This window comes from Gymnoscopelus microlampas, assembly GCF_963454915.1.
Source record: "Gymnoscopelus microlampas genome assembly, chromosome: 12".
NCBI lineage: Eukaryota > Metazoa > Chordata > Actinopteri > Myctophiformes > Myctophidae > Gymnoscopelus > Gymnoscopelus microlampas.
Genome location: NC_139949.1, coordinates 29,253,807 through 29,269,329, shown reverse-complemented (window position 1 = coordinate 29,269,329; position 15,523 = coordinate 29,253,807). Strand labels below are relative to the sequence as shown.

The window sequence follows — 15,523 nt, the reverse complement described above, 5'->3', positions numbered from 1 at the left end:
TTTAGAATGAACTAAGACAAATATGACTTCAAAATCATCACTTCTAATGAACTCGTTTTCCTTATTTTTAGCAGTTGTTTTTAACTCAATAAAACATAATGAAATGCCTTTTTATAACATTTTTAAGTGCATATAATGACATGAAATAATGACGTTTTTTAACCAAAGTGCATGAAATACTGTAACATCAAATACCTTCCTTTGCAATTCAAAATGCAAACCTTTCAATGTCAACACCTTTTACAGAAAGAGTAGCAAACTAAACTCTGGTCTAGTTAGTTATCACTATCCTTAGCACCATATACCTTTGTTGCAGAAAAACTTTTCTTTCATTTAATGTCCATCAATATACCGTATGCTGAACAGCATGTAAACAAAACAAGCAATGCATTTTTAGCAAAGACCTGTCCTTTTATAACCAAAAAACCCTGTGTTGTTTTGTATGCAGTAAGCACAGTCCATGGCTACTAACCTTATGCCTCTTCGGGGGGTGCTAAAACTATAATTGATCATCTCAAAAGATAAACAATATGCGATCTTTTTGCAGCTAGGAACAGCACATGCGTCTCCACACTGCTGTTGTGTCAAAACTGTCTCTCTGCGCAACGCGCAGGTAGTAACGTCGTCCAAAAGTATTTTCAAAGTAAAAGCATTTGGCTCAAAACACAAAATAAAAGGATACCAACTTAAAGCATTATCTGTTCACCCAGGATATATAATATTTTAGTGCAAAACGTATTTGGGTTCTTTACACTCCCACCAAAATTATGAATGTTTTCAAAGGATAAACCATTAATAATTTTCACACAAATAACAATAGTGTCCTTTCACTGTGCTGGGTTTACTGTGGACCAGATGATTGGGCTTGAGGGTGAGTGGTTGTAGGCCGTCAGGACTGTTCAAGTTGTCGCCAGGGAGAGGTCCACGGTGGGCCATCACCATGGCTTTGCAGAAGCATCGTTGAATCTGCCATGAGTAGTGGTAGAATGGTCTTTATTTGGTGCTCCCACACGTCACCTGTATGACTAGAGTGGGGGGCGTTCAAGCCTTTTCCTTGGTGCCTTTTGGGGATGACCTTTGGGTGCTTGAATGAGTCAGGGAGTGATGCCTGGAGGAGTCTTCCTCCCACCTTGAGGATACCGCCTGTGTCTAGAAAGACATCAACGTGGTGCGGTTTGTTGCACTGTGGTAACTGCTTTCCTTTATTGAATTTCAGTAGACTTTCTATCTCATGTGCTTGACTTTGCAGATCTTTGACTATGACCTTTTCAGTGTTTTCCCATTTACTCACAGGTTCTGCGATCTCTGTTTTCGTGGCCAGAGCCCTTTTTGCTTCTGGATCTCTGATGGTCAAAACTGGAATTGCAGTTTTGGGGGTAAGTATTTCTTTTTTAGGGGAACAGGGGAATGTGGGAATAGTGCACTCTGTGTAGAACTTCCGTCGAATGTGACCGACTTCATCAAGCCTTTTATTATCAGGTAAGTGTGGCCGTTGTTTGAATGCTGGAGGCATCTCATAATGTCCCTGTTCCTTTTTCCTTATGCTGTCTTTGAGTGTGCAGAGAGCAATGAGAGCCTCTTGTGTCTTGACATCTCCTTTGGTATCCTTAAAGTCTGACTCCCAGGCACTCATCACATCCATAGCTGTCACTGGAGGGAGTTCCTTTACAATTACTCTGTGACACAGACTGAAGGATGCACCATCAGGGCATGGGGTTGAGCAGCCCACAATGCTCCATCCCAAATCTGTTTTAATGGCAAAGGGTTCATTGTCTTTTCCTGATAACACCTGTCTGGGGGTTAGTGTTCTGGGACAGTTGTATCCAATTAAGAGTCCTACATCACAGCTCAGGAGAGGTGGCATCTCATCTGTGATTTCTGTTAAGTGAGGCCATCGTTTAGCTGTGTCGTGGGTGGGTATGTGATCACGTTTTGCAGGAATGCCGTCTTTAGTGTATGAAGGGGGAAGGTCAATGTGCACAGATGAAGTGTAGCCCCTCACACGGAGACCATATACTTTCTCACATTCCATGATCATGTTCTCTTCTAACATAGTGGTGAGATTCAGTTTTACAGGGTAAGTATCTGCTTGTAACTTATTGCTTATGTCCTTGACAATGAATGTGCTGTCACTTTGAGTGTCTAATAATGCATAGACTAACTGTTCATTCAGTGGGTTTTTAACAGAGGACACCCACACAGGGACTATCATGGAGGTGCTGCGTGACTCACCCACTCTGGTGACATTGAGTGCCGTGGCTGTCATGTTTTCATTTGAAGCACGTGAAGATGTTGCTGTAGTGGGTACAGGCCTTTCTCTATTTTCAACCTTTCTGTAGTTTTCATCATGGAGACAGGTCGGGTGTCTTCCATTGCACACCTCACAATTGTGGCGGTGCTGGCATTCCTTTGCACTGTGACCTGGGTTTACACATCCATAACACAGCCTATTATCTTTCACGTACATCCGTCGATCATCAAGGGACCTTTCCATGAATTCTGAGCAGTTGTGGAGTTGATGATCATTATCTTCGCACCAAGTGCAGGGGTAGAGGGGCCTTGGGTTTCCGTTCCTTGGTGTTTGTTCATCATCACTCTTCACTGCAGTTTGGGTGTTGAAGACATGGGCCTTGTTTCCTTTTATTTCCTTTGTGACTCTTTGCTCATGAGACGAGTCAGAAGAGTGAAGAGCGTGTAGGGAAGTTACTGGGTTGCATGCTATTTCTGCTTCTCTTGACACGTATTTAGAGAAATCTTTAAATGTGGGAAAATCTTTACCCTCCATGAGGGCTGTTGAGACCTGGCGATTCCAACGGTCTGCTACCCAGTCAGGAACCTTCTGTAGCAGCTTTTGGTTCTCTTCACAGTCGCTTAATATTTCTAAGCCCTTCACATGAGGCGTGGCTTGCAGGCAGGCGTTTAAGAAGTCAGCAAATTCTCTTAACCCTTCGACATCTCTAGACTGTATTTTTGGCCATTTTGATAGTTTATCTCTGAAAGCCCTTTGGACAACAAACGGCTGACCGTAGCGTTGGTTGAGCTTTTTCCATGCATCTCTGTATGCCTCATCATCATTACGATAGAAGGTACCTTCAAGGCATTTGTGAGCAGGGCCAGTGACATATTTCTTTAAATAATAAAGTTTATCAGCTGCAGAAATAGCTTTTCGGTCTATCAATGAAGTGAATGATGCTTTCCATTCAATGAAGAGGATTGGCTCTCCACTAAACACTGTGGGCTCTGGCGTTGGGAGTCTGTTTGTAGCTAAGCTGTCTTGGACTGCTTGGGCTAAATAGTAAATGTCAGTAGGGGGTGATAAGGTGCCACTGACAGGCAATGGTGTGACAGTGGAGGGGTTTCCGTTTTGTACAGGGGGTTTAGACAACTCCTGTCTGTTGCTCTGTTGTATGGGCAGTCCATCCGTTTCCTGCTTCATTTCTCTGTCATAGACTTCCAGTTTGGCACGAGAAGCTTCAATATCTCTTTTTACCTGTAGACATTCCAGTTGAGATTTTTGCATCTCTAATTCTTTCTTATGTTGTTCTTCCAACATTCTTATTTTCTCCTTTTGCTTCGTTTCTTCCTGCATGACTTTGTATTTGGCCTCACTTGCAGCAAGCTCTGCGGCTGCTTCAGTTCTTTTGACCGATATGGAGGATTCAGCGTTGGACAGGCTGGAACCTGACAGTGAGGCAGTACCATATATGGAGTAAGCGTAGTTGTGGGCAAGTAGCTGATGGAGACTTTGTCTTTCACGCTGTGCATCAAAATCCCCATCTATCTCTGCTATCCGTTCATAGATGATTTTCATAATGTCTCTAGTTACAGCCTCACATGAATCTATTTTGCGCCTCAGATCAGTGGATGGAGTGACACGTGATCTGATCTCCTCATAGTCTCTCATGAGGCCTTCCTTTCCATGTTCAATCATGTCTGCCATTGTAGCCAAATCCTTGTCTGGTATGTCATTTTTTAGATTTTCTCTGGATGTTCTGATCACAGTTTTCCATTGTTCATACATGCTAAGCAGTCTTTTCTCCTTTTTGCTCAGGTCTTCCTTTTGATAGGCAAGCATTTTCTCTGTGGAGACTGAAGCACGTGTTGTACGCCGTGGTAGTGTTCCATCGGTGTCATCCAATTTCAGTTGAAGCTTAGCAAGTTGTTTCTCCTTACAATCAATGTTGTCCTTTAATTCTCGCCTTGACATGTCTTCATGATGTCCTTGAGCTAGTAAGCCTCTGCTCTCTTGTATTTCCATTTGTAGCCTTTTTATTTGCTCCGTTATGTCATCCATCTTGACTGTAACAGTCGTATTCCTTGACCAACACTCAGCTGCTGCAGCTCACTGCTTTGTGTACCGTGCCGTCTTGGATTCCGTAGGCAGCGTGCTGCAGCAGGTGAAGGTGAAGTTCTTACTGTAGCGGCCCCCACCGAAAGATGGTCAAGACTTGAACTGATGATTATGAATTTATTAAAATCCAAAGACCACCGTAAGAACTGACAAGACAGTACAAAAACACAAACAAAAATACTCTGTTAGTTTCACACATTTTGTGAAAGAACAACAATACCATAACATTAGTTCAAATAAGCTACAAATGTAAATAACCAAAACTGTACTGAAAGTACTTTTTAACATGGCTTTTACCATCAGTCAGCATTGCTGTAATTACTTTTAGAATGAACTAAGACAAATATGACTTCAAAATCATCACTTCTAATGAACTCGTTTTCCTTATTTTTAGCAGTTGTTTTTAACTCAATAAAACATAATGAAATGCCTTTTTATAACATTTTTAAGTGCATATAATGACATGAAATAATGACGTTTTTTAACCAAAGTGCATGAAATACTGTAACATCAAATACCTTCCTTTGCAATTCAAAATGCAAACCTTTCAATGTCAACACCTTTTACAGAAAGAGTAGCAAACTAAACTCTGGTCTAGTTAGTTATCACTATCCTTAGCACCATATACCTTTGTTGCAGAAAAACTTTTCTTTCATTTAATGTCCATCAATATACCGTATGCTGAACAGCATGTAAACAAAACAAGCAATGCATTTTTAGCAAAGACCTGTCCTTTTATAACCAAAAAACCCTGTGTTGTTTTGTATGCAGTAAGCACAGTCCATGGCTACTAACCTTATGCCTCTTCGGGGGGTGCTAAAACTATAATTGATCATCTCAAAAGATAAACAATATGCGATCTTTTTGCAGCTAGGAACAGCACATGCGTCTCCACACTGCTGTTGTGTCAAAACTGTCTCTCTGCGCAACGCGCAGGTAGTAACGTCGTCCAAAAGTATTTTCAAAGTAAAAGCATTTGGCTCAAAACACAAAATAAAAGGATACCAACTTAAAGCATTATCTGTTCACCCAGGATATATAATATTTTAGTGCAAAACGTATTTGGGTTCTTTACAATCATGTAACATGGTATGTTTGTATATGTTGTATCCTGTAACATGGTATATGTTAGTTTAATGTTGTATCCTGTATTTCTTTGAGACGTGATCAGACCTGTGCAGCATCAATGTGCACTGATGAAAGCTGTGATGGATGCAGGACTGCAACTATCCATGATTTTCTTCAAGATTATTCTTTCCAGATTCAACCAAAAATCAAGAATATATTTTATTTTTATATATCAACGAATCAATCAATTACTTTAGCCTTATTTTATACTATGCTGCACAACAGTGTCCCGCAAGACTAGTCAAAGTAGCTGATCTACAAGCTCAAAATGCATTGCATCGTGACACGTTGTGATCTTGTAGATCGGTAGATTTTCACTATTCTTTAAGCTCTGGAAGTTTTTTTTTTTTTTTTCAAATAATGACATCCCCAAAATAGGGATTGATCATTAATTGAAATATTTATTAAATGATTGATTATCAATTTGTTTTTAATAATAAATGAAATGTATTAGTTGGATTAACTGCTTTACTCCTAGATGGATGTTCTCTTGTCTACAGGTCTGGAAGGTCACATAGTACTGTTACTGTAGATAGAAAATGGACAGTACCCGAGACCAACAGTAGAGGGCAGCAATACGCCAACTGGCGTCTAGACAAAGTGGTCGTCAGAAGAAGAACATACCCACTATGCATGCAGTAGTGAAAACAACATGGTGTGTTGACTGACTGTTGTTGACACTTTGAAATACCATAGATTTATATAAAAGTAAAATACAAAGAAAACTAAAACGTGTCGTTTCTAAACAGTGTCGTCGTTAAGCAGCAGGAGGACGTTTGTTCAGCAGCTCAACCACTGAAACACAGCAGGTAAAGATCAACTCATTCATGTTGCTCGTTTCATTTGTATTTATTGCTGTTACTTGCTAAACTGTATAAACCACCTTATCCTTGCACCCAACGTTCATATGTTGTTTGACTTTAATAACTGGAGACTACTGTGTCCACTCATTAATGTCCTTTTTCAATTACTTCATTTCAGACCAGTGTGTGGAGTCCAGACTGCAGGTAAAGATGAACTCTCCAGACTCAGCCTGGGACATTTCTATTAAACAGGAGGAACCTGAAGACCACCAACTCCTCAGTAAGTTTCATGTGCTCTCTCTTTCTTTCGTTTTCTTGTTTCTTCTTCTTTTATTTCTGTTCTGTTGTAGGGCTGCCACAATGTCTCATGTTCACCATACGATAGTCATAGCACAAAACATCTTGACAATGATAACATCCCAATATGTATAGCCATCATTACGATACCTCTAAAAAAATATGTATAATATAATATCTTCAACATCCAAAAGCACCTTCTCTTATGTGTGAATCCATGTCAAAAAGAAAGGGGGAAAAAGGCAGCATATAGCTTTAGAGCTTTGACAGGCTCTTTCTCTGCTTCTTGATTTAAGGTTCAACCACTTGAACTCTAGCATCCCTTTTCTGGGTGGAACAATAGAGGGTTAGCTCACTACGTGTAGATGGTTTAAGTCAATCAGATGTGAAAAATACCTCTTTGGCCTACTGGCATTGTGCAGAAATTTGGTGCTGATCGGTACAGCGGTTTGTCAAGTTCGCCCCGAACACACAGACAAACAGATTCAAAGACTCACAGAACCATTTCTAGATTTTAAACTATGACCCAACTTCATGGGTGGAGAAGTTTCTGTTTCATGATGTCATGCAGGTAAAGGCATGAGCTGTGATTGGTCTACCTTTGAGGGGAAATACATACAGTACATACTGTACGTACAGGTGAACCCTGTTCTATACGCCTTGACCTACAGCCTAATTTACCCAAATCAGAGCTGACATGTGAAGTTTTATGGTTTAATGTTGTTTCATAATTTAATGATTCAAGTTTGCAGTAGCAACATTCAATTGTTTGGTAAAATCACATTTTTAAAAATTCAATTACATTTCAAATTATTTATTTTGCTAAACTTGCTAAAACATGATTTTTCTGAATTTCCGTTTTCAGAAACACCTGTAGTTAGTAAATGTTTGGTCAATCAAAGTAGTCGATAGCTCACTTTGTACAGGGAACATGGACAATAGAAAAATAGATGTACATTTTAGGAATCCAGTATTCACTATCATGTTATTTTTCTGCTCCTAGACATCCTGCACATGGTTGTGTGTAAAGAGGAGGTTTCTCCTGAACAGGAGATGAGCCCCAGTCTGCACCAGGAGGAACCAGAGCCGCCTCACATTAAAGAGGAACAGGAGGAGCTACTTCAAAGAACAGAGGAGCCTGATGGGTCAATGTTGACATTACTAGCAGTGAAAAGTGAAGTTGATGATGAAGACAACCCTTCACACTGCTCTGAAGTTGAAGTCAAGCTTGAATCTGACACTGAAGTCACTGAAGATGATGATTGGGAGGAGACCAGTGGAGGTGTCCACACTGGTGAAAAACCTTTCCAGTGTAAACTGTGTAGCAAGAGTTTCAGCCGTTTATATCATCTCAAGATACACCAGCGTGTCCACAATGGAGAAAAACCTTTCCACTGTGAACTTTGCGACAAGAGTTTCATTTGGCCATCTGGACTGAAGAGACACCAGCGTATTCACACAGGAGAAAAACCTTTCCAGTGTAAATATTGTGACAAGAGTTTCAGTGAGTCAGGTCTACTGAAGAGACACCAGCGTGTCCACACTGGAGAAAAACCTTTCCACTGTAAACATTGTGACAAGAGTTTCAGTCGGTCGGGTCGCCTAAAGACACACCAGCGTATTTCATACGCTGGTGTATATCTGATGGAGTTGACATCTGACGGAGTCTGACGGAGTTGACAAAATGCTATGTTTTTTTCATTCCACAGCACAGTCGTAGTGAGTTGACAATATATTTTTCAATATTGTTTTTGTTCTAGTAATGCTAATAGAATTAGAAATAGAATTCTTTGTATTTTTTATTTTTTGGATTTTGAAGGACTGACGGAGTTGACATGTTATGGCTGGGACACAACTTTAAAGGGCAAAAACAAAAAAAAACATTTATGACAAAAGTACATTTTTACGCCTATGTGTGTCTTAGACAAGGGTGTTTTCTGGCAGAGTGCAAGTTTAGATGTAAAACAAAAAGGAAACCAGACCATTTTTTTAAAATAAGTCTTATGTAATTCATATATATAAATCCTTTGAGAATATATTTTCACCAAACTTTTTTCTAAATTATTGTGTTAATAGATAATAATTTGAAATGTTTTGGTAGGACATGATTTGTCCCAATTCTCAAGAATGGGATATGTATATGTGTAGTAACTGGAGCTAAATGATATGCCTGACTACGCCACCTCAGGAGGGCAGGAGGAGAATCTTAGAATGTTCAACACGGTTGTTCAAGGCCGGGTCCTGTAACATAAGGAGAAGAGAGAACCAATTAAAACACGTCACTATGAATGCGAATCTAAAATCTACACCTAACTACTATACCTCAAATTAATTAACTCAAATAAATGTAAATTTATTTCTACATTGCAGAATTGATTGAGTACGAATACAAGTCAGGTGGGCACTAGGGACATCTGGGCACCATCTTTTTGGGATGACTGGGCACCTGGACGAGTGGGCACTAGGGACATGTGGGCACCCGGACGAGTGGGCACTTGGGTGGAGATAACTGGGCATCTGGACGAGTGGGCACCTGGACAACTGGGCACGAAAACCTAATTCAGGTGCCCAGTTATTCAGGTGCCCACATGTCCCTATTGCCCAGTTGTCCAAGTGCCCACATGTCCCTAGTGGTTTTGGTCCCACCTGACCTGATACCAGTACTTCTTCCACCACTACGGGAGGCTGGAGTACGGGTGTGTAGAAAAGAAACTGTGTGTAGTACCTCTGCTTTATCACAAGATGGGGCACTTTCCTTACATAGCTTTATTGTGGTCTGTTTGGTAGCTAGCTAGCTCGCTCATATGAGCTAGCTCCGCTGGGCTAACTACAACTTCCGGTTGAAGGGTTATAGTTTGGAGAGAGGTCGTTCCGTGTCCTTCCTTCCACACGTGTGTTGACTGGGCGCAAGAAGCCGGTTACCTGACTGTTCCTTTTAACTATCATATAGACAATTTCCCAGTTAACTGGACGTGTTGTTGTTATTATAATGCTAAAGTCTCTTGTCCGCGCGGTGGGAACCGCTGTTCGAGTCTCTACCACCACAGCTACGACGTCAACGGCCCGGTCTCTTCCACTCGCCAGCCCGACGCTATGCGCTCCCAGCTCGGCCACAACTCGGCCGTTCACCCGCTCCCTCTGGATGATGAACAGCAGCGGAGCTTCCTCGGGTTTCAGACCCAAACTGTTCAGCTCGAAGATCCCGAGGCCGTCGGTGTCTTGTGGATGCGGGGGGCTGCATACAGAAGGTACCGTAACGTGGACTGGTCACCTTGCAAAACGACGTGTTTGCTAGTAGTAGCCAGTGAGTTGGCTATACTATAACTATTTTAACTTACACAAGCAACGCTACAGGCGAGGGTGGGTTTGTGTGTGTGTGTGTGTGTGTGTGTGTGTGTGTGTGTGTGTGTGTGTTAGATCACTGATTGACCACTATTTTGTGGGTCGCTGACAGTTTTATGGGTCACGAGTAAATGTCAATGAATACAAAACAAATCAATGATTTAAATTTTTTTTTTAACATAAATTAGAAAACAAATGTTTAAGAAGCACTGAAAATAGCCGATTTATAAGCGCTCAACGCGGTGGGAAGCATGTGTTGTGAGCTTGTAGATCTGCTAATTTCACTAGGTAGGGCAAACGTTTAATTTCTCTTTTGGGTCTTGAGCTAAAAGGTTTGGGAACCACTGTGTTGTACAGTTAGAGAAAGGACATTCTTAAGTTTGGATGGTATTAATGAACATGTAATCGCCTAAGCAAAATGCCCGAATATATGCACCTAGACAAGCTACCCAATATCTTAACTGTAGTTGTTACATAACTGTCTGAATGTCAAAGTGGAAAATAAAAATTGTGTAGTAGTGAGTTAAATAGGTTACACTTTTGTATATTTAAGTGAAATACATTAAAATAAGTACATATTCATATTATTCAGGGCAAAGGTGGGGATGAGTTTACTTTGGTGTGTGATGATGATTACTCCAGTTACAGTTGCTGGGTTACTCATCTAATTCTCTGATTAGAGTTAATGACCAATTATGGTAAAAGTTTTTATATATAATATATATATATGTGTGTGTGTGTGTGTGTGTGTGTGTGTGTGTGTTTTTTTTCTTTCCCCATACATTGTGCTATGCTCAAACCAAAACAAATATGTGTAAGATATTGACTTGATTTTGACATTCCTGTGATCTGTTGTGTCTTGTTAATATTTAGGAGACAAAGCATTCACTGATTTCTTGTCTGATGAAATCAAAGAGGAGAAGAAGATTCAGAAAAACAAAACACTTCCAAAGATGTCTGGAGGATGGGAGCTGGAGATGAATGGCACAGAAGCCAAACTCATTAGGTTTATTTCCAATGACAAGTAGGTTTATAACATCTCCCAGGCTACAAATTAAACTGCTCTTTCAGCAAATAGTATGTTTGTGGTTCAACACTGTTGTTCATTTTACAGAGTCACTGTCACCTTCAACGTCAATAACAGTGTTCCTCCAAACTTTGAGGAGGAGGCTGAACAAGGACAGCAGAAGTCTGCAGAGAATGAGGTGAGTTAGACTGCGCGTTAGTGATGCGCGGGTATTGAATGGGACGATATGAAAATTTCACATCAGAGGCAGGGCGAGCTCCAACAGTGGTATGTGGTATGCCACTCTACAAAAGCGTCATATACCGTTTACTTTAAAAGGTATACCGTTTAGCAAAACAGAAAACGGTATCTGCCACATACCACTTTTAGAGGTCGGTGGGAAATTCACTTTTTGTAACCACTTGCGCCATATTCTGGGGCAAGTGGTTACATTTGCCAAAGATGGCACATCTACATGTTCACAATGTGCGCATCGTGACGCATTGTGACCTTGTAGATCTGCTATTTTTGGTGAAGAGATTTGGTAAACGGTCCAAGTACAGAGCCAACTCGGGTTCAGTATATAAAGGATAATTTCACTAAAATATCCTAAATAAAATTTAGATCTTCACGATATGATTGGGAGCGTTCTTTTATCACAATAATAAATGATAACGATTATCATCCCACCCCCCCCCCCTTTTTTTAACCAACCCGTGTGGATCCGACCTACTGGACCGACCTGAAAAAATGTGTTTATTAATGACCCGACCCGTTCCATTGATTTTATTGTGGCAAAAATATGCAAAAGATGGAAGTTGATTGGTTATTGATGATACACATTCAGTTTCTTCTCAACTCATTCAAATACATGTGTAAGTGAAACCCTATTGAGCCGGTTATGGTCTCTCAAAGATTTTATAATGTTCATGGAAACTGAATGAATCTATAGCTATATTCATTGATAAAGCACAACCAGTACATTTACATGTTTATTAATAACTTGTCCATACCCGTGGATGTGCGCACCCAAACCATGAGAAGTCCATTTTTGCGTTGTTTCAGCTAAACTATTTGTGCTAATAACACATGCAGCATTGGAACATTGCACATGTCGATGTTTGTGCGTGTAAGTAAGCCTTGGCGAGCCCTGAGCTCACGCTAAGGAGTTTCCTTAGCGTGAGGCAGCTTGATGTACAAGTACATCCCCTGGACATGACGCTAGTCGCAGGGACTTACCCCAATTCAAACATTGATGCTGAGTGTCAAGTAGGGAGGAATTGGGTTCCATTTTATTTATGTCTTTGGTATGACCCGGCCGGGGATCAAACCCCGACCTCCCAGTCTCAGGGCGGACACTCCAATCACAAGGCCGCTGAGCTGGTTAATTTTGTGTGAGTGCTATGGACATAATATCCGAAGCGCCTCTGTGGACACGCCCCCTAAATCAAAGTCCTTTATAACTTGGTAGCGCTGATCTAGGTAGGTCCACCCACCACAGCAGCTACTGATCCTAGAGCCTGCAGGGACCATACTGTAACGTGACAGCAGAGCAGATCCTATAGCCTGTGGGAGCGTAACTGTGACAACAGAGCCCATAGTCTGTGGACTTCATTTCATGTTCATTTTATACTTATAATATAATATGTTAAGTATAATGCTTTTCCATGACATCAGATTTAGCCACAACAGTACTGGTAAGACTTGTGGCTTTAAATGAGTTATTGTTTTATTTCACTTTCAGCCAGAAGTTGTGTCAACACCAAACTTTGTTGTTGAAGTAACAAAACAGTCTGCGAAACATTCCCTAGTGTTTGACTGCCATTATCCTGAAGATGAGGTAAGCTTTCTCCATAATGTATTCTGTTAAACATTATCCCTCTGTCCTCCTGGTCATTTTCCAAATTAATAATGTTTAATGTGTTTTTCTAGGTTGGCCATGGTGATGGCGAAGAAGAGAGTGACATCTTTGCCATTCGTGAGGTCAGTTTCCAGCCTGAGGGAGATGCTGACTGGAAGGAGAACAGCTACACACTCAACACAGACGCTCTGGACTGGGTAAGTACTTGAACTCAGTAAACCACACTGCTGGTATAGAGAACATGTAAACACACAGTCAATTCTGAATGGCAGAAATTCATAATGACAGATTGACAGTATTACTAAATCTGGTTTGCCTTGATGTTCCTTGAAGACTATCCCATAGTGCAGTGCACAGCCGTGCACACAGATGTAACGGAGGGAGCAATGGTGTGCTGGCATTTGCTAAATTACATTATGAGTCAACCGACCTAGGTTACTAGCTACTTGTAGGATATCCTATTAGCCTACATATTTTTAAGAAAGATTAACATGTCAACGTGTTCTGGTGTCAATCTAGTGCATGGTCTGTTACTGAGATATCATTGTTATACAAATTCATTCCTCTCAACACATTTCTGTGTTGCTTGCGACTGCTATTGTACCACCTGCTCACCTGCCAGTGAGGACTCCCTAACGGGAAGACATAGCAGCACCTCTGTCCTATTCCTCCCGTTCAACATTCCCCACTAACAGACGCCACCCCAGTCTGTATGAATATGTGCAGCGACAAAGCCCACCCTCACTGCCGGCTTCCCTCCACCGAACATGGCCAGTTGTGTTTTATATAGACGCCCTGCCAAACCAGTTGCGCTGTGGTGGATTCGAACCCTTCCCAGCAAGCACAGTCAGGACCCGGACCAATCAGTGACGTCTCGATTGGGGCTAGATCAAGTCAAACCAAGACAAGTCAGATCTGGCCCAGAATATCACCTGATTTCAACCAAAATTAATCCTGACCACAAAAACGTCACTTCCAGGACGTCATCTAAACACATGATGAGAAATGTGACACATTTCTCATCACCCAAAATGTCCAAATGTCCATATGATGTCCCGGTGATGACGTCCTGTAAATGACGTAAAGATCATCCCCATATGGGCTGTGATCTGGCCTAGTCCTGAACGTCACCGGGGTGATGACCAGGCGTCATCATAACGTCATCATGACGTCATTGTGCTTGCTGGGTTAGATTACGCGGTGGTGGTCAGGTACTTTACCCCTGTACCACCTGAATGCTTGTTTGAGTATTTAGTAATACAAATACAAACTAGATTAATTGAAGCAGTCTTTTTGAATATTTTCAATTGGAACCTGTTTGCTTACAAAGCAGATTGGTTTTCGGTGAGATTACATGCGTATTAGTGAAGGAAATCTATTTTTCAAAAGTCAAGACTAACAGTCTCAGTCTTTCACATTATTGTCTTGGCTAATCATATACAACTATTACACACATTCCCACAATTTCCCTATCGAGCAAGGCACTTTTTAAGAAATATTCAGGCTCTTCACTTGGAGTGTAGCTTTTGGCCATTTTCACAAGGCAGCCCTTTTGAACTTACTCTTGATCCTTAACATTCCACTTATCACTTTTCTTATTGAATAAAGTTGATTTCCTCATTCCTAAATAAAATGTACTGTATATCTAAGTAGAAGGTAGCTGTGTTTGTTGATCAGTTTATGGGGGGGGGGTGTTTTTCAGGCCCTTTACGACCACCTAATGGACTTCTTGGCTGACCGAGGGGTTGACAACACGTTTGCGGATGAACTGGTTGAGCTTAGCACTGCTATTGAACATCAGGAGTATATCAGCTTCCTGGAACAACTCGGTGGCTTCGTCAAATGCAATTAATGTATAGAATAGATGCAAGTTATACTTGACCTTTCTGGAATACACGCCCATGGCTGTTCAGGATATTTAAAACATGTCAGAGCACTTTCTGAATAGCTTATGTTTGTGTCTCGTAAGAATATCAGCTTACAATATGTTTGTATTCTTATTTTCTGTGTTTTGCTGTGACCTATGGTAAGTTAAGATTTGATGGCTGTGTATAAATCTGTATGTGATTATATGAAGAGACCCTTAATAATTGGGAGATGCCATGTTCAATAGGCCAGCTCAGTATATACTGTATTTGTGAACATTACTACCAGACAAAAAAACTAGTTTTTCTTTTCCCATTAAAGTTATTTCATATTAATAGAATCTATATATTTTTTCATTTTGTTTTGCTTAAAAAGCCAAGTATTGCACATATAGCCACTGTCAATCTGATGTTAGCCTACATTTAAAGAACAAAGACATGAAAGCAGAGGACAAGGATTTCAAACAATGGAAGACAAATTGGTCAATTTTAGGCAAGGATTTAGGTTATGCAATTTGGATCAAGTTACAAAGTTGCTTGTAGTGAGGTCTTCAGTCACAGTGGTGGACAGCAACAAAGTATAGCATTTTCTTTGTATACTTGACTTGAGTATTTGTATCTTTGGATATGACACTCACTCACTCACTCCCTTTCAAAGAAAAGTATTGTACTTTTGACTCCATTACATTTCTAGGAAGAAAAAAAAGTGCATTCTGAATTAACCACTTAAGCCATATTTTAGTGAAAATAGCCAATCTACAAGCTCAAAGTGTTGTGAGCTTGTGGGTTGACTATTTTCACTTGATCTTTTGAACATTTATTTTTTTTATACAGCTATGCATTGATATAAAAAGAATACTTTTTAAAGCA

The 15,523-nt window shown here is 40.6% G+C and overlaps 2 protein-coding genes across 2 annotated transcripts; both read left to right on the top strand.

The window, feature by feature from the left end:
• Positions 1–5,957: 5,957 nt before the first annotated feature.
• On the top strand, positions 5,958–8,250 carry LOC311057283 (uncharacterized protein; the record flags this gene model as incomplete). The annotated part of the gene is made up of 3 exons (XM_084074236.1): positions 5,958–5,988; positions 6,461–6,562; positions 7,583–8,250. The coding sequence occupies 3 exons, from the start codon at positions 5,958–5,960 to the stop codon at positions 8,248–8,250; spliced, it is 801 nt and encodes a 266-aa protein (XP_083930362.1).
• Positions 8,251–9,430: 1,180 nt separating this feature from the next.
• On the top strand, positions 9,431–14,994 carry c1qbp (complement component 1, q subcomponent binding protein). Its single transcript, XM_084073854.1, has 6 exons — positions 9,431–9,827; positions 10,795–10,945; positions 11,036–11,126; positions 12,672–12,767; positions 12,860–12,985; positions 14,491–14,994. Exons 1-6 carry the CDS (start codon positions 9,569–9,571, stop codon positions 14,638–14,640), a joined length of 873 nt encoding a protein of 290 aa, XP_083929980.1. The 5' UTR covers positions 9,431–9,568; the 3' UTR covers positions 14,641–14,994.
• The last annotated feature ends 529 nt before the right edge of the window (positions 14,995–15,523 follow it).

Bases quoted from the DNA above. Each gene is read 5' to 3' on its own strand.
- c1qbp (XM_084073854.1), top strand. From the start codon at position 9,569: ATGCTAAAGTCTCTTGTCCGCGCGGTGGGAACCGCTGTTCGAGTCTCT. The intron at 9,828-10,794 runs GTACCGTAACGT...GTTAATATTTAG, and splicing joins CGGGGGGCTGCATACAGAAG to GAGACAAAGCATTCACTGAT. The intron at 11,127-12,671 runs GTGAGTTAGACT...TTTCACTTTCAG, and splicing joins AGAAGTCTGCAGAGAATGAG to CCAGAAGTTGTGTCAACACC.